We start from the raw sequence: 25,763 nt of genomic DNA, 5'->3' as shown, positions 1-25,763 counted from the left end.
CATTAATCCTCCTCAGTTCCCTCCTAACCTGGGTGGTTGAGAGAGACAGGCTGGAGCCTTGTGTTGAGTGTGTATTGGATGCTGCAGTTGGGGGTGGGGGGGAGTGAGCAGGGTGAATAGAGGAGGTGTGAAGTGTCTGAGGTGTCAGAGGTGGAACAGCAGCAGTGGGGGTGGGTGAGTCTGCAGCCGATGTTGTAGACTGTCTCATGGTTACATCTTCATGTCGGTGACCTGTGGTTATAAAGGGCAGCTGAACAGACTCCACCCCCGAATCCACATCCACCTGTGAGACTGTGAAGTAAGAAAAACAAATAATGATTTGTGCGCGCAGTCTGTCAAAGCCCCCATGTTTGACATGTAAAGTGTGTGAGGGGAGCAAAGAGTAATTCAATTAGGATTCTAGACAAATAGCTGCCGTTTGTCCTCAGGCTCCTCAATGAGAGAGAGGAGCCTGTTCTGCAAAATGTGCTGGAGGATTCCTTAAGAACATGAAACATGGGGATACACTGGTTTGTGTTTTATTGAAAGAAAGGAGACAATTAAAACCACCTATTAACATAACTAATAGATTAAGAAGAAGAAAAAACACTACAAGTCAAGTAAAACAAATCTGAGGTTTAGGGATGATTCAGATTATTCACAATGCAAACACATCACACACACAACATACCTTCCTTAAAATAGCTTCTGAAGTGAACTCCAACACCCACGATGACAGCTGCAACTACAGCCAGGACACCCAGAGCCACTGGGACACTGATGGGAACTTATAACACAATGAAAACATGAACATTACATGATGTTAACATAAAATGATTAACACTCTGTGACACTACATGTGATTTTGAATCTCTTTGCACTGACCTCCACCTTTGACCCGCTGAACCTGCAGTTCCACTCTTGACTGACCCAGTTCTACTCCAAACTTACGGACGGTGCAGGTGTAGCTGCCGCTGTCAGACAGCTGAAGCTTTTTCAGAGTGAGAGTGAGGTCTCCGGTTTCCAGAGCGTCGGGATTCATGGATGTTCGGCCGCTGAACTGCTCATTTATATTGCAAAACACCAGCACTCTGAGAAGATGCAGCAGCAGATCTCAGAGAATGACTCGGCCTCTGTGTGGAAAGGTTTTAGGAATATCACCAACTACAAGCCTAAAACCCCCCACTCCACTGATGACTTGCTCTTGGCCAACACCCTTAACAACTTTTACTGCCGTTTTGACGAGCCATCAGGCAGCCTTCACACCTCCAACGGCCCCAACAATAGAGGCACTTTGGACACTCATTCCCCCACCTCTCCCCCCTCCATAGAGCCATCACCACATTCAAACACTTCACCTACAACACCCCCCTCCTCACCCCACACAAAAGAGGATTTCACACCACCTCCTCCCACCACAACTCTTCATATTCATGAAGCAGGTGTGAGGAAGCAGTTTAAGAGTCTGAATGCTCGGAAAGCTCCCGGCCCAGACGGTGTGTCTCCTGCCACCCTCAGACACTGTGCAAACGAGCTGGCCCCAGTGTTTTCTGGCATTTTCAACTCCTCACTGCAGGCATGTCATGTGCCTGCCTGCTTCAAGTCCTCTACCATAATCCCTGTCCCCAAGAAACCTAGGATCACTGGACTAAATGACTACAGACCCGTGGCTCTGACATCTGTGGTCATGAAGTCATTTGAGCGCCTGGTTCTCTCCTATCTCAAGACCCTCACGGCCTCCTGGACCCCCTGCAGTTTGCATACAGAGCCAACAGGTCTGTAGATGACGCCATCAACATGGCCCTACACTTCATCCTGCAGCATCTGGACTCCCCAGGAACCTACGCCAGGATCCTGTTTGTGGACTTCAGCTCTGCCTTCAACACCATCCTTCCAGACCATCTCCAAGGCAAGCTTTCCCAGATGAATGTGCCTGATCCCATCTGCCGGTGGATCACTGACTTCCTGACGGACAGGAAGCAGCATGTGAGGCTGGGAAAGAATGTCTCGGACTCCCGGACCATCAGCACCGGCTCCCCTCAGGGCTGTGTTCTTTCTCCTCTGCTCTTCTCCCTATACACCAACTGCTGCACCTCCACCCACCAGTCTGTCAAGCTAATCAAGTTTGCAGATGACACCACTGTTATTGGACTCATCTCGGACGGGGATGAGTCTGCCTACAGGAGAGAGGTTGAACGTCTGGTGTCCTGGTGCAGCCACAACAACCTGGTGCTAAATGCCCAGAAGACAGTGGAGATTATTGTGGACTTCAGGAAGCACACAGCTCCACTCCCCCCCATCATCCTGTCTGACACCCCCATCACCTCTGTGGACTCATTCCGCTTCCTGGGTACCACCATCACCCAGGACCTGAAGTGGGAGCCCACCATCACCTCCGTCATTAAGAAAGCCCAGCAGAGGATGTACTTCCTGAGGCAGCTGAAGAAATTCAACCTGCCAACACGGACGATGACGCAATTCTACACTGCAATCATCGAGTCCATCCTCACCTCCTCCATCACCGTGTGGTACGCTGGAGCCACTGTCAGGGACAAACAGAGACTGCAGCGTGTTGTGCGCTCTGCTGAGAAGGTGATTGGCTGCAGACTCCCATCTCTGCAGGACCTGTACACCTCCAGGACACTGGGGCGTGCAGCTCAGATCACAGCTGACCCTTCTCACCCTGGACACAGTCTGTTTGACCTGCTCCCCTCAGGCAGGAGGCTCCGGTCCATTCGCACCAGAACCTCTCGCCATAAGAACAGTTTCTTCCCCTCTGCTGTTGGACACATGAACAATAACTGTATGACTGTTCCCACCACTAACACATGACCCTACGCTGTGTTCACTGCATCATTCCATGTTTGGCACTGATCACCACCTGCACTCATGTATATATCATGTATATATGATATATATACATGATTGTGGGGCGACCGTGGCTCAGGGGGTTGGGAAGCGTATCTGTAACCGGAAGGTCGCCGGTTCGATCCCCGGGCTCTCTGTCCTGGTCGTTGTGTCCTTGGGCAAGACACTTTACCCTACCGCCTACTGGTGTTGGCCAGAGGAGCCGATGGTGCGATATGGCAGCCTCGCTTCTGTCAGTCTGCCCCAGGGCAGCTGTGGCTACAACCGTAGATTGCCTCCACCAGTGTGTGAATGTGAGAGTGAATGAATAGTGGTATTGTAAAGCGCTTTGGGTGCCTTGAAAAGCGCTATATAAATCCAATCCATTATTATTATTATATCTATCTACTTAGCACTTTTAATTCTTACTCTTATTTTTATTTTCATGTCTATTTAAGCGCAATTTATGACACTATGTTTGCACTGAAGCACCGCAGCAATTTCCTAATGTTGTAAACCTGCTCAACATTTGGCAATAAAACCCTTTCTGATTCTGATTCTGATTTTGGTTCTGGAGGTCATCGCCTTCTCGTCGACGCAGGTGCACTGTGGAGGGATTGAGGTCATAGCGACTCCACACAGCTGTGGATTCTTTTTCTTCAAAAGTGGGAAACTCACAGGGCAGGAGAACAAACTCCGCCCCCTCTAGTACCTCCACACCTGAGGCACACTGGGAAACTGAGGAGACAGACATAGACAAAGACCTTATTGATCCCACATAAAAATAGAAAAAATAAATAATAAAAAGATTCTGTGCAAATGGTTGCTATATGCAGAAAAATAACACAAGATGTTTTATGTGCACATAAAGTGCAGGCAGTGATAGTTATACACACATATTTCTAAACAGTGTTTATCCTGTTTATAATGTTACAGCCTGGCTTCTGTCGGGATGAAGGACCTGTGATAGCGCTCCGTCCACAGTCTCCGTCCACTGTCACCGTCCACAGTCTCCGTCCACAGTCTCATGCAGGGATGAGAGATGTTGTGCATAATAGCCCACCCACCTCCTTTATGGGGTCTAGGGGACTGTCCAGGACAGAGCTGGCCCTCTTCACCAGGCTATTTAGCTGTTACCTGCCCCTCTCTCTGCTGCCGCCTCCACAGCAGAGCTCTGGATAAAAGATTGCAGACATCCTCAGTAATGTCCTGCAGACTTCAGCCTGTCAGCACAGTCGACTTTGGTCCTGGTGCCGAGTTTGAGTGTTTTCTGAGCAGTCCAGGTTATCGTTAAGGTGAACACCCAGCAGCTTGTACGTGGTGACCACCTCCATGCCCAAACTTTGGATGAGGTGTGGTTTGCTCGGGAGGTTGACCACCACCTGCTTCGTCTGATCCTTCTCCTCAGATGCACATCCAAGGATGGCTGTATCAACGGATTCAGTTTATCTGCCCACCAGTGACAGATGTGGATTCTTCATGCTCAAAGACTATTTCCAAGACGTTTCTCCTGTCTATAATAATGCCGTGTGTGTGTGTGTTTACCTTTGCTGTTTTTATATTTTGTCTGTCATCTCTCCCCCTTGCCTGTGATATTTTACCCACTGACTGTCTTACTGTTCAGAACTCTGGCCTGGATTACAGCTGGACTTCAGTTTCAGTGTGTTTGTGTTTGAGTCCCGTCATTGTTTTAAAAGAAATGAGAGGACTACAGTTCAGTTTTTTCTCATTTACATACTTCTTATGGTAAAAGTCTGGTGCAAACATACACTTGGTCCTAGAACAAAAAACAATTCTCTCTTTTGGCTTTAACTATGTGAGAATAACCTGCGGCATTTGAGAACTTATCTTCCAGATCAACATGCACAAACCTGTCTGACTGTTTCTGTAAGCAAAACCAGTGTGTGTGTGCTTGTGTAAATATGTGTGTGTGTGTGTCATAAGTTTAAAAGAAACTTTGCTCTTGAGTTCCTACTACCAGTTTGTGACAGGAAGCCAGCAAGTGAAATTAAAATGGGGGTAATGTGCTCAGACCTTTTTGTTCCAGTTAAAAGATGCGCTTCATAACCTGCAGACGCCTAACAGATGCATCACTAACCCCACTATAAAGTGCGTTACAATAATGGAGTCTAGAAAATTCCCACATGTGGGACTAATAAAGGTACATCTTATCTCATCTCTTATCTTAGATGTAACAAAGACATGGATCACTGTCTCAAAAAGCTGCTCTGATAAGATGGGCTTTATTTTTGCCAGTTGTCTCAAATGAAAAAAAGACAGATTTTACAACAGCTCTGACCTGGCTTTCAACTTCATCATCTGCCTCCATTTAAACTCCCAGGTTAGTGGTGATTGGTTTAACAAACTGTGCCAGCAAACCAAGATCCATAGTAGTGGTCTCAGAAGTGCCACCAAAAACCATCACTTCTGTTTTCTGCTCATTAAAATGTAAAATGTTCAAAGCCACCCAGGCCCTTATTTCATCAAGACATCTGAGCAGAGGGCCTACTGAGAAACCATTTATCTTTTAAGTGGGAAACAAATCTGGGAGTCATCGGCAAAACAGTAGAAAGAAATCCCATGTTTCCTGAAAATATACTCGGGTGGTATCAGATATAAGGAGAAAAGAAGCGGGCCTAAAACTGAACCCTGTGGAACCCCACATTGAAAAGAAGCAGCAGAGGATACAAGCTCACGAAGTTTCACAGAGAAAGTTTGGTCTGCCAATTAGGATCTGAACCACTGCAGTGTGGTTCTCCTAACACCCACCACCTGCTCTAACCTGCAAATTAAAATCTTATGATCCACTGTATCAAAGGCAGCTGTTAAATCTAAAAGCACGATCATAACACAGTCATGTGATGCAGTTCCTAAAAAAAATTATTAAAAGCTCTTAAAAGTGCAGATTCTGTACTATGCAAAGCTTTAAAACCAGATTGAAAAACTTCCGAAATACAACATTCTTCTAAAAATGGATATTCATGGCTTGTAAACTACCTTTTCAAGAATTTTTGAGATAAAACTCAATTTGGAAATAGGCCTGTAATTTGCAGTAATTTCAGGATGTGAATTCCAGTAATACTGTAATATTTGCTGACACCTGAAGTTCATCCTTCTTCCGTTTACGTTCAGCTCTCTACACTTTCTTCTGGCTTCACAGGAGCCTTCATTCAGCCATGGTTCAGATATGGCTTTTACTTATCTAAGATTAAGGAATCCCAACAGCCACTTCATAAATGTATGGCACAGCATAGAAGAGCCACCTCCACAGGACAAGACTCAGCAGTCCATCTGCATCTAAAGGACAAAGGTCACTCTTTTGAGGATGCCAAAGTTCACAAGCCATCTATGTCCACTGTGAGCGACCATCTTTGAACAGAGGCGGTGGTTTACGACACCAACTCTCTGCCATCTATAATCCAGTTTTGAGATCCTTCCCAGACGCCTTAACGCCCACTCACACCCTGGGCCATCTGACCTCAGGAAATCACATGATAGGGTGGCGTTAGGTTTTACAATGAACTCACCCAAAAACCTTGGCTGATTGTGACCCACACCCGTTTTCACACCATTGTCCCTCTTGGGGGGACACTCCCACAGGGCTTAAATCTGGGATTTTCCACGGTTCGACCCTAGAACTGAAGAAGCTTCTCGGATGAAACGTCTTCAAGAAACAGCTGTAAGGACAGAGCAACTCCTTGGTAAATAATGCACTTGATGGTGACTCATGAAGGTCCTTGCAGTCCAGTTGATCTTGCGCACTTCCAGGATCCCTGTGTGAGGCACAGAGTCATAGGCTTTCTTGTAGTAAATGCAGGTGGTGCATATGTTGGTCAGTGTAGTTTTCCTTTGTGTGCCCCACTCACATATTAATCCTTATTCCTCTTTGTTGCTATGCCTAACAGGAACTTATATGAAGTACCGAGGTATTCGGGTGAGACCACTTGCTTCTTGGGATCCTTTGGCATCAGGGCTGTCTCCGGCCTCCACTACATAGCACTGAGACGGCACTTTTAAGGATTTTTAACGATATTCTTTTAACTCTGGACTCTGGCAGCCCTGCTGCCCTTTTATTGTTGGACTTGTCAGCAGCTTTTGACACGGTCGACCATGACATCCTGTTATCACGGCTAGAATTTCATGCTGGTTTTTTTATGTCAGTATGGGCCCCCACAACTCCAAAATAGCCCCTCTTAAATACGGTGAACCTCAAGGCTCTATTTTGGGTCCTGCTCTGTTCGTACTCTATTTGTTGCCATTGGGCTCCATCTTCTCGCGGTACAGCATTTCATTTCATTGTTTTGCTGATGATTTGCAGATTTATCTACCTTTAAAAGCAGGGTCAGACCATCCCCAGCTCTTATTACGCTGATGATGTCAAACAGTGGTTGTCATTAAATTTTTTAAAGCTAAATGAAAATAAAACTGAGGTTGTCATTTTTGGCAACTTTAATCATATCGACAGCACTCTGGGCCCCTTTCCTCGTATTGTAAAACACATGTAAAAAACCTCTGTGTCTATATTGATGGTTCTTTTAAATTGAATAAGCAGGTGAGTGCAGTAGTTCAGTCCTGTTTTTTTTAGTTAAGACAGCTAGCCAAGGTAAAGCCATACCTTCCGGCTAACGTCTTTGAGCGTGTTATTCACCTTTTTCTTACTTGCAGATTGGACTACTGCAATTCATTGTATTATGGTCTAGATCAGGCCACCATCCATCATCTTCAGATGGTTCAAAATGCAGCTGCTCGCCTGCTAACTGGTACCAAACGGAGAGAGCATATAATCCCACTTTTAGCTTCTTTACACTGGCTTCCTGTCTCCTACAGGATCCAATTTAAACTTTTACTTTTTGTTTTTAAGTCACTTAATGCCCGAGCCCCTCCTTACCTGTCTGAGCTCCTCTCTGCCTATGCTCCAGGAAAAACCACGAGGTCTAGCTCAAAACTAATGCTGTCCATCCCACGGACTAACCTCAAATCCCGTGCTGATAGATCCTTCTCTGTGGCAGGTCCCAGACTTTGGAATAGTCTCCCCTTAAATATGAGATCTGCACAAATACTTGAGCAATTTAAATCTTTACTAAAGACAGATTTCTATGCCCTGGCTTTTAACACACTATGACCCAAGCATTTTGGTCTTATTTGAATTAGTTTAGTTATTGTTTTAATTCTTTTACTATTATTGGTTTTTTTTTTGTTATTATTGTATTACATTGTTGCTTTTCAATACCATTTTCATATTGTTAAGCACTTTGTGCAGCATCGGCTGTTTGAAATGTGCTATATAAATAAATTTGACCTTGACCTTAAGGTAGGAGCCAAAAAGGGTGTAGTTTGTGTGTGTGAGCACCCGTGTGTACACCTGTGAGCATGGACGCGCTTGTTTTTAAAAGGTTCCTTCATGTAATGATCTGCTAGAGGGTGTGGGGGGGCCACAGCCCCATCCTCCAGGGCATGAAGCAGGTATGGAGGAGATCAAAACTCCAGACATCCAGAGGCCCCCAGAACACAAGAGACCAAGGAAGACCAACAGAGGGGCAGCCGCGCCACTGTCCCAGAAAGAGCTGAGGAGAGTCCCAGATGAGGGCTCACTCAGCAGCTGCGGAGCAGAAGCCAGCGGGGGTTGCAGTGACGTGCCCGTGAGCTCCGCCGGCAGCCAGCTGTGCCAGAGTGACCGAGGCACCCCACCCACAAAGTGGCCCGAGCGAGCCCCAGGCTCCAGGCCCCGATAAGCACCCACCAAGGAGTGAGCCGGTGTGTACCTGGACGCCCATCCCCAGACACAAAGAACCACCAACGCACCGATGTCTGAGGGCGTCTGCCACCGGATATGAACTTTTTTCAAGACAGTGAATCTTGAAACCAGAGAAAAAATAGAGAGTTTTAACTTGTTCCATTGGCAGTTTTTTTTCACTTATTTCAAGCTAAAAATATTTATTAGAATTCAAATTTAGACAGAAACAAAGTGAATAATATTATTTTATTATCACGTTGATGCAGCACATGGTTCAGTTAGCTTTGTATAAACACGTGTTAGAAATGTTCTTCAATCAGCTCTTTTTACTCTCATTTCACAGCCACTACTTTTTACTTTTACTTGAGTAAAGAAGTTGAATTAGTACTTGGAGTATTTTTAACAGTAGTACTTCTACTTCAGTACACACTGTGTGTACTTTTATCACCTGTGTCTGAGACCTCCTTCAGGGTCCACCTGAAGCTCTCAGTCTGCTGTGGAAAAAGGAAATCCAGGTGAGTTTCTCCTGATCACCTGAGGCCGTCATTACTGTGTGAACCCACACACCACTCCTCACTCCTCCCACCCGCTGCACACAGTCACTGAGTACAGACCGGCTGATTCCTGTAAAGGGAGAGGCAGGAAGAGGCGGAGCAACACCTGAAAAACAAGAAGCTCAACGTCATTTTGCAGAAGTGAAAGTGTGAGAGAGCAGCAGCAGAGCTGCAGTCGAGTCCTGTTTGTCTCTAAAAGAAGATTCACTGGAGTCCATCAGGTTTCTCTCAGCAACAGTGGTGAGTGCAGCTGATCACACTTCCTGCTTCTACACAAATCTTCACTCTGTTCACTTCATCAGGGTCTAGAGCGCCACCTCATTTCTCCATGGTGCCACTTAGGCTACGTCCACACTCGCCCGGATAGATTTGAAAACAGCGCTCCGCGTCCACACTAGTGTTTTCAGTCGTTTTCACAGAGTTGTGCGTCCACATTAAGACGGCTGAAAACGCTTACGTTCCAGTCCTGCGCATGCGTGAAACGCAAGACGATTCGACCGGTCTCATTTCTGTCTGCCGCTTATTCACTTTCCGGCTGTTTGAAACGTCGCGGCAAAAGGTGGAGGAAAAGCACCGAGTTTTAAAATGGACTAACAATGAGGTGGAGTTGTTGCTGCGAGTAACACAAAAGTACAAAGTTGCAAAAGCGAGAGAGAATTAAAGAATTTGAAGAAAAGCTCTGTGGAGCATGTGCAGACTGATATTCATCTTTAATAGGACTGTCAAAACTGCAGCTGTATGATGCTCTCCACTATCTTTGTTTAATTGGTCACATGCCTGCATCACATGACTAACATGCATCATTGTTTTAGAAAGTCTCTGTTTTCACTGTTCACTGTGACACAAACGCACCGTCTCCAAATTATTTACTTTCCAGCTGTTTGAATCGTCGCAGCAGAGGTGAGCAGCGTGATAGGAGTGGATGTAGCTGTGGGTAATGAGAAAAGATGAAAAGAACGATTGATAACTTTTTCGTTAAGGCCGGTGCTCTGACACGGAGCCATCAACCTCTCAGTGTCTAACACTGGTCTGCAGACGGCATCAGATAATGAGACACATTAGATGGACTCTGAGCCCACTGACAGTAAAAGGGTGAAGTGTAGACATTTGGAAGAGAGTGGCCTGACCAGTTTCTCTGACTATGATACTGTAAAGCTGACAATATGATGCATTTACTGTGGTGAGTGTGCAAAGACCATGGCAGGTGTTGTGCCGAGGTAGGGATCCCCAACAGGATCTGTTTCCCTGCGTCAGGAACATCGGCTGGGCAGGGAAAGCGGACCCAACGCACTCCGCCTCCATCACGACCAACTAGACGTGGAAGGAGTGATGTTTTAGTGACAACATGAAAGATGAGTGTGACCGTTCAGTTTGTGGGTTACAACAGAAAATTATACATTTATTGTTCTCGTGTGTTATCGGACGGGATCATTTTAACAAACCGAGGACATTTTCCTGATAATTATCTGTATCCTCCTGTAACTTTACTGTTTAAAGAGCTAAAACCTCCAACATTTCAGGATCAATAAGTCCTTATAAGACGTGTTTGTGAGCTAAAAATCAAGAATGTGGGATACTGTTTGTCTGTGTCAGCCAAACAACTTCACATCTTTGTAACGACTGTTAAAAAGATGTTCATCCTGTTGATCCTGTTCATCTGGACGCTGCACTGTACAGCAGACACGACGTTGTTCAGTTTGTGTTTCAGATGAACCAGTTTGTGTCTGAGTGTGTTGCTGGGTCTCCACCAGTTACTCTGACAACTGGAGGTTCAAGATTTTTATTTTGACATTTGCACACAGGACCAACAGTCCATGCACAGTGGAATACTTGTGCAGAGCTTTCCAAGTCAAATCACACTTTAACAATATAAAGACAGAAAAAGCAGGAGGATAGAAATGAAGTCCGGAGTAGGGTAGTCGTACTATTTTCTTTTTTTTTTTCTTAAATTTTTTTTTATTTTTGTATTTAAATTAAACATAACATGCTTATACAAAATCAACCAAGAACAATTACTGTTTTTAACATTTGTGAACTTATGAGCATGAAAGGAGAAAGGAGAAAAAAAAAAAAAAGAAAGGAAAAAAGAAGAAAAAGAAAAGGAAGAAAAAAAAAACTATTTCAACAATTATACATCCTAATCAAACAGGTTTTATTCCTGGTAGATGGTCATTTAATAATGTCCGTTTATTATTAAATACAATTAATTTAGGTTATGGAAAAGAGGTTAAAACAGCAGTACTTTCTCTGGACGCTCAAAAAGCATTTGATCAGATTGAATGGTCTTATATATTTGAGACTCTAAAACAATTTGGTTTTGGGGAGTACTTTAGGGATTGGATTAAAATGATTTATCTGTGTCCTGTATTCTCACTAATGCAGATAAATCCTCTCCCTTTCAATTACAACGCAGGGTGAGACAGGGGGATCCCCTCTCACCGCTTCTTTTTGATATAGCCCTGGAGCCCCTAGCCATTAACATAAGAAACCACCCAGGTATACAGGGAGTTAAATTTGGGAATGTGGAAAGTCTTGTTAACATTTATGCAGATGACTTACTGATCTGCCTTTCCAAACCAGAAATCTCATTCCCTAATCTTTTAAATTGTATTAAACACTTTGGGAAATTATCAGGATATATGATCAATTGGGATAAATCTGAATTTATGCCAATAACAGATAATCTATGCCCAAAGTTCCTCAGCTCACTCCCATTCAAATTAGTAACTACGTCTTTTACCTATCTTGGTCTTAAGATCTCTAAAAATCCCAAACTCCTTTATAAATTGAATTTCCTGGAAATGCTGGATAAGTTCAAAGATGATATTAGAAAATGGAAGCTGCTTCCTCTGTCTCTGATCGGTCGAATAAATCCAGTTAGAATGGTGTCTTTGCCACGATTTTTATATCTTTTTCAAAACCTTCCTATTCACTTGCCACTTAAATTTTTTAAGCAGCTTGATTCATTGATTCACTCATTCATTTGGGCAGGAAAACCCCCTCGGATATCCATGGCTCATCTTCAAAAAAACACTTCCTGCGGGGGGTTAGGTCTCCCTGTGTTTAGACATTATTATTGGGCAGCAAATTCAAGAGCTCTATTGCACTGGCAGTGGGGCTCGCCTATTGATTATTGTCATGACAAGCTTCCGATCTGGCTCCAGGTAGAGGCAGCAACAGTATCTGAAGCCTCATTACCGGTCTTATTGTTTTCTAACACGGGTTCTTTTAACAATTCGCTCAGTCGTAATTTTGTTGTTAAACACTCCTTAAAGATATTAAGTCAAATTAGGAAATCTCTCAAACAACCTGATTTTTCAGTAGGAATGCCAATAATACATAACTACTTGTTTAAACCAGGTAAAATGGATAGGGTGTTTTTAGAATGGGGGGGGGAAGGGATTGAAATACATTGAGGACTTATATACAGATGACAAATTTATGTCCTTCCTTCAACTTCAAGAAAAGTTTCAATTACCTCAATCACATTTTTTTCGTTATCTTCAAATAAGGAATTTTGTTCAACAAAACTTTTCAGACTTTCCACTGAAGCCACGAAGTTATACTTACTTTGATATAATTCGGAAAGCAGATTTTAAACATTTGATATCTCAGTTTGTTAAGTGCTTTACAATCCCAGTTGATTCCGACCGAATTAAGAAAACATGGGCTGAAGACCTCGGGGTCCCTCTGTCTGAAGACCAATGGTCAAATTGTTTGTCCAATATTCAGAAAGGCTCAATAAATGCCAGATATAAACTAATCCAGTTTAAAGTCATTCATAGACTACACTTTTCTAAACTTAAACTTAACCGGATCTATAATTCTGTATCCCCCTTATGTGACAGATGTAAAGTCGGTGAAGGTTCCCTTGCACATTTATTTTGGCATTGCCCTGTTTTGAATGCTTTTTGGAGCCAGATTTTTTATGTGGTTTTCAAACCAATTTAGGAAAAAAGTACCACGTGATGGTACATTGGCTATACTTGGATCATTTGCATCAGTCGAATCTTTTTCCTTTTCACAAAAACAGATAATTACAATGGGTATGCTGGCTGCAAAGAAACTTATTCTTTTACAGTGGCGGTCTTCTTCGGCCCCGTGTTTTAACAGGTGGCTTAATGAGATGGTGTCTGTGGCCAGGGTGGAGCAGATAAGATTTGATAGAGAGGGGAAACTGGCGAGTTTTTGTATGATTTGGCAACCATTTCTAGAATTCTTAAAAAAATTACTGATCATAATTCATGCCTCACACTCCGCGTGAATTATTTTATTTGTACTATTTTCTATATACAAAGAAAAAGAAGAAAATGTACAGAGAGTGTGTAGTTCTCTACCTCTTATCGCACTCACAGTGTTGCACATTTGTTCCACAGATCTGTTTCACAAGTCTGTTGTGAGTGTATTGCCCGATGGTCAGTGAACCGATGATACATTCAAAGTGAGGTTAAGTAGTGCTGTGTTATTTTAAGTGTTCAGTGTGTTTTTGTTTGCCGTCAGTCTGACAGTTGTGAGGAAGAAGCTGTTGAAGAATCGTGTTCTGTGTGTGATGCTGCTGTCCGCTCTGTTGTGTCTGAGATTGTATGTGCAGGTCCATGGATGCAAGTGTTGTTCCCATAATCCTCTCTGCAGACTTTCTGACTCTGCAGAGCCTTCCTCTCTGTCTGTGTAGTGTTTCCATACCAGACAGTGATGCCTGCGGTGAGGATGCTGTCTATCAGTCCTCTGCAGGCCTGGGTGAGAGGGTGGTGGTTCATGCCAGCTTTCCTGAGCAGCCGAATGAAATAAAGCCTTTGCTGGGCTTTTTTCACAGTTGCTGTAGTGTTGAGAGTCCAGCTCAGGTCTGATGAAACCTGCAGTCCCAGGAATCTGTGGCTGTTTGCCCTCTCCACCTCCGTCCCTTTGACGATAAGAGGCTGCAGGGGAGGGAGTTCTTCCAAAAGTGCAGTATTCATTCCTTGGTCCGTGTTAAGGATGAGGTGAAGAAGCTTCTGTGATGAAAAGAAACTTAAAGAAGTCCAGACGCTTTTCTCTCCAAGCTCCTCAGACTACTGACGCTTGTTTCTCTCTTTGTAAAATGAAATTTAAAGTGAATTTTGAATCAAATGTTTCTCTTCTTTCTCCCTCAGAGTGCAGACATGTCTGCTGCCAGCAATCTGCGATCTGAAGATCAGTTTCTGTGCTCCATCTGTCTGGATGTGTTCACTGATCCAGTCTCTACACCATGTGGACACAACTTCTGCAAAACCTGCATCAGTCAGCACTGGGACATGAATGTCATCTGTCAGTGTCCCATGTGTAAAGAGACTTTCTACACTCGACCTCAGCTGAAGATCAACACTTTGTTCTCTGAGATGGTTGCTCAGTTCAGACGTGAAGCTCAGCAGAAAGCCAGCAGCAGCAGCTCCGAGCAAAAAGCTGCCAAACCAGGAGAAGTTCCCTGTGACGTCTGCACTGGAACCAGACTGAAGGCCCTGAAGTCCTGCCTGGTGTGTCAGACCTCCTACTGTCAGACTCACCTGGAGCCTCATCTGACACTGAAAGGTCTGAAAAGACATCAGCTGGTTGATGCTGTGGAGAACCTGGAAGGCAGGATGTGCACGAAGCACGATAAACTCCTGGAGCTGTTCTGTAAGACCGACCAGACATGTGTCTGCATGCTCTGCCCTGTTTTAGACCACAAGAACCACGAGTTTGTTCCTCTGAGAGAAGAATATGAAGGAAAGAAGGCAGAGCTGGAGAAGACAGAGGCTGAGATTCAGCAGATGATCCAGAAGAGACGACTGAAGATTCAGGAGATCACAGAGTCGGTGAAGATGAGTAAAGATGCTGCAGACAGACAGAAAGCAGAAGGTGTTCAGGTCCTCACGGCTCTGATGGAGTCTGTTGAGAGACGCCTGAAGAAGCTCATGAAGGAGATCGAAGACAAACAGGAAGCTACAGAGAAACAGGCTGAAGGTCTCATCAAAGATCTGGAACAGGAAATCTCTGAGCTGATGGAGAGAAGCTCTGAGGTGGAGCAGCTCTCACGCTCTGAAGACCACCTCCACCTCCTCCAAAGCTTCTCCTCCCTGAAAGCTGCTCCACCCAGCAAGGACTGGACAGAGGTCAGAGTTCATCCACCATCATATGAGGGGACTGTGGGGAGAGCTGTGGATCAGCTGGAGGAGACAATCAGGAAACTCATGAAGAAGAAGCTGTTTGAGGCTGAGCTGCAGAGGGTGCAGCAGCATGAGGTGGATGTGACTCTGGATCCTGATACAGCTCATCCTAATCTCATCCTGTCTGATGATGGAAAACAAGTGTATGATACTGATGTGGAGAAGAAACTTCCAGACAACCCAGAGAGATTTTCTGAGTGTGTTATGGTTTTAGGAGAGCAGAGTTTCTCTTCAGGCAGATTTTACTTTGAGGTTCAGGTTAAAGGAAAGACTGACTGGACTTTAGGAGTGGCCACAGAGTCGATCAACAGGAAGGGAGGAATCACACTGAGACCTCAGAATGGTTTCTGGACTGTAGTGCTGAGAAATGGAAATGAGTACGAAGCTCGTGCTGGTCCTTCAGTCCGTCTCTGTCTCCATCCTGGTCCTGAGAAGGTGGGGGTGTTTGTGGATTATGAGGAGGGTCTGGTCTCCTTTTATGATGTAGGTGCTGCAGCTCTGATCTACTCCTTTACTGGCTGCTCCTTCACTCACAAACTCCACCCATTCTTCGAACCCTGTTTGAATGATGGAGGTAAAAACTCTGCACCTCTGATCATCTGTCCTGTCAATCAAACTGATCAACGACTGATTTTATTGGATGAATGATTGATTTTTCTTGAAGGGAACAAATGAACATATTGAGTGTAAATCCTCTACAGTCTCCATGTTTCTATAGAATCTGATCATCAGGACTCTGATTCACACTTTGATTCTCATGGAGTTTGATTTGAACAGAAGAAAAGTTGAATCAGGAAATGTTCCCACTGATGGAGACTCGAGCTGAAGAGCAAATATCAGAGAACAAATGTCCAAAAGCTTCATTTCCAATAAAGTTTGTTCAATGCTTTGAGTGAATCCAGACTCATGTGTGGCTGTTATACGGAGCATCAGAGTCCAGCTGAGTTATGTTGGATACAAACTGCTTATTTTGGCTCTGTGAGGAGTTTTGTTCACTGAAAACTGATGAGACGGATAATATTCAAAGAACTCTGTAGAGATTCATGCATCCATGTTCTCCACCTGCAGGTGTGGAGGAGAAAGGTGGAGCACAGACTGCTGCATCCTTCCAGTCACATCATTTTGATGATTATATTTGCATGTTGTGATGATTTGGGTTAAAGACAAACAGAGTTGAACGGCTGCAGTCACAGCATGAAGACGATGCTGAAGCTGAGCTGTCAGTGAACATGTTTCACTGTGATTTGATTTGAAGAATAGAAAGTGTGTGTGGCTGCTGACAGCTGCAGTCTCTGCTAGTCTGCATAACACACACACAACTTTCCCCCTGAGGCAACGATGCAGCAACAACACAAAGAACAGCTGCAGACACACACACACTGTTAAAGAACACTTTACTGTTTAAGGCAGAATTCCTCAGTAACAATGATTTGAGTCTACTGTGTCTACTGTGGTTTCCAACATACAATCTACTGAAACATGTTTTTCTTTCTGCCGTACAAACTATTTGATCACAACATCTTTGCTTTTTTCCTCCAATCGTTTATTCTGATTATTTTATTTAGTTTAACTAAGAAAAGCTTAAAATTTAACTCTTAACCTGATTTAAACGTTTAATTTCTCATTAACTCAGACTTTTAATTTATTTCCTTGTTTAATGTATTATTTCTTTATCCTTGTTTAAGTTTTGCCGATCCTTTCTGTGTAACCTGTTTAATCTGACCTTTGACCCTTTAATTTTAATTTAACAGTACTCTTGTTTTGACCTTTGACCTCTTTATTCCTTATAACCAAATAAACCCTTTTATCTGATATTTTCACCTTATTGATTGATTATATATATCTATTATATTTTCTCACCTTATTTTGACCTTTGACCTATGTCCTTGTTAGCCTTGATCTTCCTTCATCAAACGTGAAATTTCTTTCACCTTTGAACTTAAAGCTTAAATCAAACCTTTGTTAAAAAGCTTCTTACCAACTTGTAATTCCAACTCTCTGCATTAAACACGTATCTTATCATATAAACACTGGATCACTGAGAGAACTTTAGGCAGAACCAAATGAAGCAGCTGACCTCGTCAAACTCACAGCGACAGTAACTGACAGTGAATTATTTTAATCTTCTTCATTGTATTTGTTAGAAACATTTATTTTCCTTTAATTGGACTTTGGTTAAGTTCAATCCGATGTATTAACCGACCTTTGAGGTGAAGTGCAGCTGCGAAGAACGCTACGGCAGGCAATGAGGTGCGTTTAATGTCGCTCTGTTAATTTGAGCGTCCATAAATTGAATGTCTTATTTTTTCTTACTTTATTATTGCTAATTTATTGGAGAATTAGGCCATTTAATTAAGATAGATTTTATGTTGTTGGTGGTAAAGATCTGGATGGATGTTTTATTTTATTCTGTGTTTCTATTTTTCAGTTTTACTTTTCAAGACTTGGTGAATTGCCTTTTTCTACTTTTTGTTTAGTTTTGTTAAAATTAGCAGCAGTGAGAAGTGTTGTTGTCGGTCTTGAATATATTTGATGTAGCCCATACTGTTAAGGTAAGTGTCATGTTTTTAGTTGTTAGTCTGATGAAGAATCTTTTATTTTTCTCCAAAAGTTGATTGTGTTTATCTGGACATAGTGTTTTTCAGGTCCAGCTGAATGCAGGTTTCCCCAGTCTTATACGTGTCAGGAGCATCAGCACAGCTGAAATGCATTTTTCCTAAGCACCGCGTCTCTGTGGCTTTTAAACCCCAAAACACGCTAAAACAAAAATGGGTCCACCCCAAGGATGGGGTCCCCCGGTGTAGTTTCCACTGTGACAGACTGTAGGCTTCCTCAGAGTGAGGCTGAGAGCGGCAGGCCCAGCTGGAGTCTGACCCGTGTCACACAGTGGAGGTCAAACCTTCTGTGCCACAAACACCAGATTAACCAGTTTCACTCATCATCCTTCTACTGTCAGATTTTACTGGTGCAGGTTTGATGAATCACCATCTGAGAACATCTCTGATGTGGGCGCCACTCACAGGGATCACTTCCTGTAGAAGGGTCACATGACCTGTTATAGGCCCCTTTCGTGTGAGGTTAAATGTAAATGGTAAATGGCCTGTATTTATATAGCACTTTTCTAGTCCCTAAGGACCCCAAAGCGCTTTACATATCCAGTCATCCACCCATTCACACACTGGTGATGGTAAGCTACATTGTAGCCACAGCCACCCTGGGGCGCACTGACAGAGGCGAGGCTGCCGGACACTGGCGCCACCGGGCCCTCTGACCACCACCAGTAGGCAACGGGTGAAGTGTCTTGCCCAAGGACACAACGACCGAGACTGTCCAAGCCGGGGCTCGAACCGGCAACCTTCCGATTACAAGGCGAACGCCCAACTCTTGAGCCACGATCGCCCCAGGTTAAACCCAGAGAGCTTCGTGTGACCTCTGACCCTGATCACCAGCGTTAGGGTCAGTGAAGGTGAGATACCATGTGACAGGAGGAGGAACAATAAAGTTTTATTTGTACGAACACGTAGAACAGATGAAGTCAGAACGAAGCAGGTGGAGCTCAGTCAGGGTGGAGGTGCAGACAGGTGAGCTGAAGGGGAGGAGCCAGTCTGGTCAGGAACTCTCTGTCTCCTCAAGTGAACCTCCTCACCTCTGAAACACACACACACGACTCTGAAGGTTGCAGTCAGGGTGGTGAGGGTGGGGTTACCTTCTGGTCTCTGGTTGGTGTGTTTCCTGCAGGTGAGGCTGAGCGGCCGAATCATGACATCGCTGCTGCACAGACACAACAGGAAGTGGAGGAGGAAGTCGTCAGCGTCCCCGTCACACACCTGAGACAGACACAGAGGTTATGTCTCTGCAGACTCACGGCTCGGCCCTGTGGAAACGTCCTGCAGGACGCCTGTTTCTCTCTGTGGTGGCCCCCCCACAGCGTCCCCACCGTGCTTCACTGTGTGGACGCTGTTCTTTGGGTTGTAGCTGCATCTTCTTCTCGTTTCACCTCCTCTGACCACAGGACGTTTCAGTCTGCAGGTCTTCGTCCTCAGCAGTGTGGCTGAAGGTGTCTGCAGACGTGGAGCTCTGTGAGCTCACAGTGCGTCCCTGTGCAGCCTGTAGAGTCTTTGAAGTCTTTGCTCTGACAGGCTTGTTCTGTGCTGGGCGGCTCTTTGACTTTCTTCAGGTTTCCCTTCCTGGCACTCTGATAACCTCAGATATCCACAACGTGAATCCTCACAAACATCTTTTTCTCTCTTTTCACTCAAACCTTCTGACGTTTTCACACCGACTGTAAATATGAAGAAAACCCTCAGTTTGACGCCACGCCCCCAAACCAGTTCAGCAGTAAAGTGTGAGCAGACGGAGCTGTTACCAGGATGTAAACAGGATGTGCCCTTTCACAGTTAAAGCCTCAGGAATAAAAACATGACCCGATCTTAAATTTTTAAAGATAAAATAAAGTTTAAAGACGACGATGAGCACGTGACTCACCTGTGACTCACCTGTGACAGGTAAATATATACACCTGACAGGTGCTACTGACCTGGCTCTGCCCACGAGGGAAGACTCTGATGTGACCTCTGACCCTGAGTGCTCTCTGAAGCCCCTCCCACTGAGCATCAGCCAATCCCAGCAGAGCAGGAACCAGAGCAGCTGAGAAGCAGACGTGAGCCTCACCTGTCCCGTCATCGATCACCAGCCTGATCGAAGAGCAGAGCCACATGGTTTGATCATGTGACTGTCACCTGACTCATCCAGGTGATTAACACGTATCAGCAGGTGAGCTCAACAGGAAGCTGCTCTTACTTTGCTTTGGACTGAAACACTGACGAGGTCGAGTGACACTGAGAGCTGCTGCAGCCCTGAGAGAGAGAGAGCAACAGGTAAACACACACACCTGAAATCGTGAGCAGTTTCCTCCAAAACGACACTTTACTTACTGCACCAACACTAACACGCCACCAACACGCTAACAACACATGAAGCACTCTGAGTACTTTCACTGCACCTGAGAAACTGCAACTAAACACATCCTGTACACACTGTGTGTATTTTATGCAGTACCTGTGTGTACACGCTGCCACACAGCGAGCAGCTCCACTGCAATTGCAGGAACAGGAAACACACCACGTGACCTTTGACCTGTCCCACAGCGCACCTCTGCTTGCTGCTCAGAGCCCACTCACCCAGGTGCATGATGGGAGCAGGAGGAGGAGGCTGGGCCGAGCTGATAGAAACCAAACAAACAAACAACAGCACGACAAACACGTGAACCAGACTTTACCTGTAAACTTACCTGGTGTCTCCCAGGGAGACCACAGTTATGGAGCTGACAGGTAAGTACGTGCAGTACACACTTCCTGTCCTGAAACACACACACAGGTAAACCGCACAGGTACGTAACCATGGGCGTGACTTTGTATTGAACATTGGGGGGTCAAGATCTCTGTCTAAATAAATAAATCTGGGTACATTTCCAGATGATTAAACAACTATTTTGCTGGTAACACCTGAAACGAGTAAAGAAAACCAGCAGCCTATTAATGCAAGATAATCCATAACTTTATTGGGGCTGAAATTGTTGGAAATGAGTCCAAATAAAGAGTCCAAACTTTTATAAGCCTGTCTATGTGTGTCTCACCTGGACAGCCTCCTCTGGACACCAGACAACAGCAGAGTGTTACCCGGCAACAGGCCAGGTGGGTAGGGGGTGTGGCTTAAGTCCAGGTACACCTGCAGACTCCTCCCAGCTTGGTCACAAAGAGTGAGACGCACACCTGCGCACACACGTTCAGCTAACAGTCAGACCAGGGGTCCGTTCTTTGTACCGCGCTAAGTAAGTTAGCTGGATTAGATTGTTGACGATTTCGCGTGATCTTGGATCGTTCGGTTCTCCGAAGCTCATCCGGGACTTGCTGTCATAGCAACAGATCCGTAAGCGTAAACCTGCTCGGGAGCAGGCTTACTTTATGTAAACAGGATTAGATCACAGCCACTCAGGTATGTCCGCTTCATGTATACGAAAGCAACGGTGAAATATACTCACTCAAATGAGCAATCCTATTTATCCATATTGTATATTCTGTATCTATATATGTGTATATGTGGTGTATTTATGCTTATATCCTTACTCTTATTCCCCTTAATGTATCTGTAACATGCAACTTCTTTCGGTGCTTTGCTACTGGAAACTGAATTTCCTGGAGGAACCCACCCGAGGGATTAATAAAGTTTCATCTAATCTAATCTAATCTAATCTAATCTACTTGGGTTTTCTTCCTGTAGCCCTCATGTTTACTCAAGGTTTAGTTCTGTCTTCATGCTGATTTTCTTGTTCAGTCGTGTCTCATGTTGCAGTTTGTCAATCCTGTCCCTGTGCTCTGTGTTCCCTCTGTTCAGTATCAAGTCTGTGCCTCATGTGTTTCTTGTTTTATTTTGATAGTCCCTGTCCTGTGTGCAGTGTGCTTGGTTTTGCTTCCCTTCTGTCATTAGGCCTGATTTGTCCCAGATGTGTTACCACCTATTCCCCATCTTCTCGTAGTCCTGCTTGTGTATTTAAGCCTTGTGTTTCTCTGTTAGTTGTTGTGTTGTATCCTCACTGTTGATAGGTTTGTAGCTTGAATCTATCCGCTGGAACGTTGAAGACAATATAATTACACTGCAAAGCAAGACACAAGTAGGCAAGCTTCTTCATGTTTCTCGTGCACGGGAGGCACCGTTCCTTCGCTTGACCCCAGTTGCTCTCGTCTGTTCTCCCGTACCACTGTTCTTTTATTGAGGTTACATGAATATGCATAAGTTCATTAACATATGACGTCTACATACACACAAAGAGTACCTTGCCTGTGTGTGTGTGTGTGTGTGTGTGTGTGTGTGTGTGTGTGGACTGCTGATCAAAGGTTCAAACATCCTTGGTCAGGAAGAGGGTAGCCTCCCTCTCACCCTAGATGGTTCATCCTAGATAACACGGTGAGGAAGTCCTGCAGTTCATCTAAACAAAGAGCACTTAGACTAGAACAGACGCAACTACGTTAATCCTACCATAAAACAATAAGACACGGTATGACCTCTCATGCTCCCAAAGTGCTGTCTAATACACACAAAGTTTGCAGACTATCAAGGATCAAAACCTCTACCAATCTACAACTAATTACAAAACTCTAAGCATATATAAGTAAATATTTCTAAGCATAAATGACAATCAACAATAGAAATCTAACAACTGTACTGTGTTTTGTTTTCTATGTGCTTCTGGTAATGTTCTGGTTCACTCTTTCCTGATTTGATTTTCTAGTTTCCCGGGTTTCTAGTTTGGGCTTAAGTTTTGAGTTTCTAGTTTTGTTTTCTTCTATTTCTATTTGAATGTTCTCCAGCAATAAAGCTGCCACTTTAGTTAATCATTCTGTCTCTGGGTCCTGCGTTTGGGTCCTACATCCTGCCTGCCACCTCAACACCTTTAATTTTACAGCTTCTTAGTTATTATAAACTGCTGCAACTCATAATGTTTTCTAAGATAGTAAAACCAGATTTAAACCGACTACTTCTACAAAGATGGAGCTAAAGTGATGATATACATTTAGTGTTTGGACTTGGACACATACAGTCTGTTTTTCCTTATAACTACATGTGAGTTCAATTAACATTTTGTGGGAAAAGGGAATTTGTTTTTTAAAAGGATTATAGATTCGGAGCTGAATTACCCAACGGAACATCTCATTCACTGACGTTTGCTGGAGAAGCTGCTCTGCCTCTTTGTGATGCAGCAGCGTGACGTACTGAAGACTGTTAACGGGGAAGTGCTGAAGCTGAAGGCGTTTCTCTGCTGCTCAGACTGACGTTCAGTCGTCATCCAGACAACATGAAGACTGCACCGGTCTCTCTGCTCCTCGGTGAGTCAAACACTAAAATCATCGATTTATTTATCACAGCTCCAACAAACAATATGGCAGGAAAACAACCTTTCAGCAGTTACAAGCTTGCAGCTACTGACTTTAAAGTTCATGTAAAAATTCTGAAAAGTTTCGTCAAGGCGAGAGGAACAGTTCATTCTCCTTCTTATGTCTTTCTGGTTTCATTTGATTGGTGGCTGTGAAGTTGGGCAGGAACCAAGAAGTGATGTTAATGTTGAATAATGGAGCTCACACTTTTAACTGAAATGTATGAAGAGTGATAGAAAATGGTTTCAAACATGCATGATGAAAGTTTTTCGGTTTAAATCGATCTCATCATCACTGCAAACCTCTCAGAGGTTCAGACTCAGCAGTTTAACCTGGAATCCTGCAGGAAAGTCACCATATAGTCTGGACTAAGTCAGCGATTAAACTTTCTGCCCAGCTAAGTGTCAGCAACATGAAGACCAAAAGAACAAAAGAGACTTGACCTCTTTTCATCAAACATCTCTTCAGTCAGGAAACCACAGCCTCTGACTGCATGAAGCACAGGGTCCTCTGACTGCGTCCCCTCTTTTATCTAGTCTTCACTTCCTCTATTCACAGCCAATTTTCCATTAAGAGGACTGAGTGTATTCAAACAACCACAGACGGTTTTGACTGTTAAAGTTCCCATTCCCATTGACATGATGACCTTTAAACAGCAGCAGTGTGGGAGTGAAACAGGCCGCAAATCTGAAAATGAAAACTGTGCTTTTGAAGGGTGGCTTCTTAGTCCCACACTTTCTTCTCTGCACATGAATGAAAGCTCATCCATGCACAGTTCTCCATTGTTTACAATGCTGTGCACTGTGATGTTTACCGTTGATTGCCATCTGATTAAAAAATGTATAGAAAACAGGAAAAGACAGGCTAACCTGCGTTGCTGTCTCGGTGGTATTTTATAACTTCCTGTTCCTGTTACAGTGCACGGTGGTGTTTGTGTAGTTTAATCTGCGTGGCTCACAGATCTGGCAAAAATACAGACCTTCCATAATTAAGTAGAAGTACAAATACTAGTGTTCAAAAATACTCCAGTAAAAGATGAAGTACTGATTCAACTTATTAACTCAAGTAAAAGTAAAAAAAAGTACAGACTAGGAAATGTACTCAAAGTAAGAACGTACAAAGTAGTAGCAGTAAAACCCTGGCTGATTGTGACCCACACCCATTACCACACCTTGGCTCATGTGATTAGGTAGAGGATCATCAGGGGGTCCATTGTCCCTCTCAGGGGGAAACTCCCACAGAGCTTAAATGTGGGTCTCTTCACCGTTTGATCCTAGAACTGAAGAAGCTTCTCAGATGAGAGGTGAAACGTCTTCAAGCAACTTAAAGAAGTCCAGACGCTTTTCTTTCCAAGCTCCTTAGATTGTGGCAGATACTTCAGGAGATTAAAAAGTTTCCTGAGAGAAAAAAAACAACAACAAAAAAAAACTGTGCAGCCTCAGTCTTTCTTTAAATGACCTCTGACCTTCAGTGACCTCTGACCTCCTGTTGCAGGTGTGTGTGTGCTGCTGCTGTCTGCACTGGCTGTTTGTGCAGGTGAGTAGATGAAGTGCACCATGGTCCAGGACAAACACTGAGTGTAAACACTGATAGAAACTGTCCGTCTGTCCTCCAGTCTCTCTGAGCGTCATTCCAAACCTTCAGCAGTTCTTCACAGCAGCCTCAGTGTCTCTGACATGTGACGGTCAGCTGGGCTCTGATGGATGGACAGTGAAGAGGGACACAGGAAGTGGGACTGAGTCATGTGGAGCAGGTGGGCGGGGCTTCGGGAGGTTCAATGGTTCATCCTGTTTGCTTGATAAGCAAAGCGAGCCAATCAGTGGAGTTTACTGGTGTGAAGGTGAAGCTGGAGAGAAGAGTGAAGAAGTCAACATCACTGTATCAGGTAATGAAGTCGTTCATTTCATCAGACTAACAGCAGACTGTTATACCACCTCTACATCACTCTGTGGGTCTTTTCCTCAGATAAAGAAGTGATCTTGGAGATCCCTGCACTTCCTGTGAGGACAGGAAGTGATGTCACGCTACGCTGTAAAAAGAAAATTGGTGGCACAGCTGCAGCTTATTTCTACTTTAATGGACATCCTGTTGGACCTAAATCAGAGAAAAACATCACCATTAATGTGCAGCAGTCTGATGAAGGTCTGTATTGGTGTGCTACTGATGAGTTTGGATCATCTCCTCAGAGCTTTCTGAGGGTCAGAGGTCAGATCACTGACATCACTTCCTGTTTAAAGCAAACCTGCTTATAATAAATTCAATGACCCAGTTTTATCATCTCTCCTGCAGATGTCTATGACACCACCACCATTTCACCAAGTGCCACCAAACCACCACCAACAACAACTATCAATCTCAATTCCCCTCCTTCTACATCGTCCTCCTCCATCATCTCACCTGTAGCTGCTCTGGGTTCTCTGGGTCTTCTAGATCTTATTCTGGTTGCAGCTTTGCTGTTTTGGAACAAAAAACAAGGTATAAAGTGTGTCAAACCCCCCAGAGCTCATTAGATTAAACATTTTACATGGAAAAATAAATTTTCCTTAATAATTATGTA

The 25,763-nt window shown here is 44.1% G+C and overlaps 3 protein-coding genes across 3 annotated transcripts; 2 read left to right on the top strand and 1 right to left on the bottom strand.

Moving 5' to 3' along the window:
* Nucleotides 1-9,015: 9,015 nt before the first annotated feature.
* Nucleotides 9,016-16,603, top strand: LOC308412116 (E3 ubiquitin-protein ligase TRIM21-like). The gene is made up of 2 exons (XM_080906225.1): nucleotides 9,016-9,354; nucleotides 14,244-16,603. Exon 2 carries the CDS (start codon nucleotides 14,253-14,255, stop codon nucleotides 15,921-15,923), a length of 1,671 nt encoding a protein of 556 aa, XP_080762351.1. The 5' UTR covers nucleotides 9,016-9,354; nucleotides 14,244-14,252; the 3' UTR covers nucleotides 15,924-16,603.
* A 2,197-nt stretch (nucleotides 16,604-18,800) lies between these two features.
* Nucleotides 18,801-24,402, bottom strand: LOC308409088 (CST complex subunit CTC1-like). The gene is made up of 8 exons (XM_080901619.1): nucleotides 24,378-24,402; nucleotides 20,911-21,046; nucleotides 20,566-20,634; nucleotides 20,334-20,496; nucleotides 20,076-20,131; nucleotides 19,813-19,969; nucleotides 18,982-19,102; nucleotides 18,801-18,923 (listed from the first exon to the last, which is right to left on the bottom strand). Exons 1-8 carry the CDS (start codon nucleotides 24,385-24,387, stop codon nucleotides 18,904-18,906), a joined length of 732 nt encoding a protein of 243 aa, XP_080757745.1. The 5' UTR covers nucleotides 24,388-24,402; the 3' UTR covers nucleotides 18,801-18,903.
* Nucleotides 24,403-24,454: 52 nt separating this feature from the next.
* On the top strand, nucleotides 24,455-25,716 carry LOC308409990 (uncharacterized protein; the record flags this gene model as incomplete). Its single annotated transcript, XM_080903032.1, has 4 exons — nucleotides 24,455-24,460; nucleotides 24,800-25,091; nucleotides 25,172-25,411; nucleotides 25,496-25,716. The coding sequence occupies 4 exons, from the start codon at nucleotides 24,455-24,457 to the stop codon at nucleotides 25,714-25,716; spliced, it is 759 nt and encodes a 252-aa protein (XP_080759158.1).
* Nucleotides 25,717-25,763: the final 47 nt, after the last annotated feature.

This window comes from Rhamphochromis sp. 'chilingali' (assembly GCF_963969265.1).
Source record: "Rhamphochromis sp. 'chilingali' genome assembly, chromosome: 1".
NCBI classification, from domain to species: domain Eukaryota; kingdom Metazoa; phylum Chordata; class Actinopteri; order Cichliformes; family Cichlidae; genus Rhamphochromis; species Rhamphochromis sp. 'chilingali'.
The sequence above is the reverse complement of the archived record's forward strand: the minus strand, read 5'-3'. Positions and strand labels throughout refer to the sequence as shown.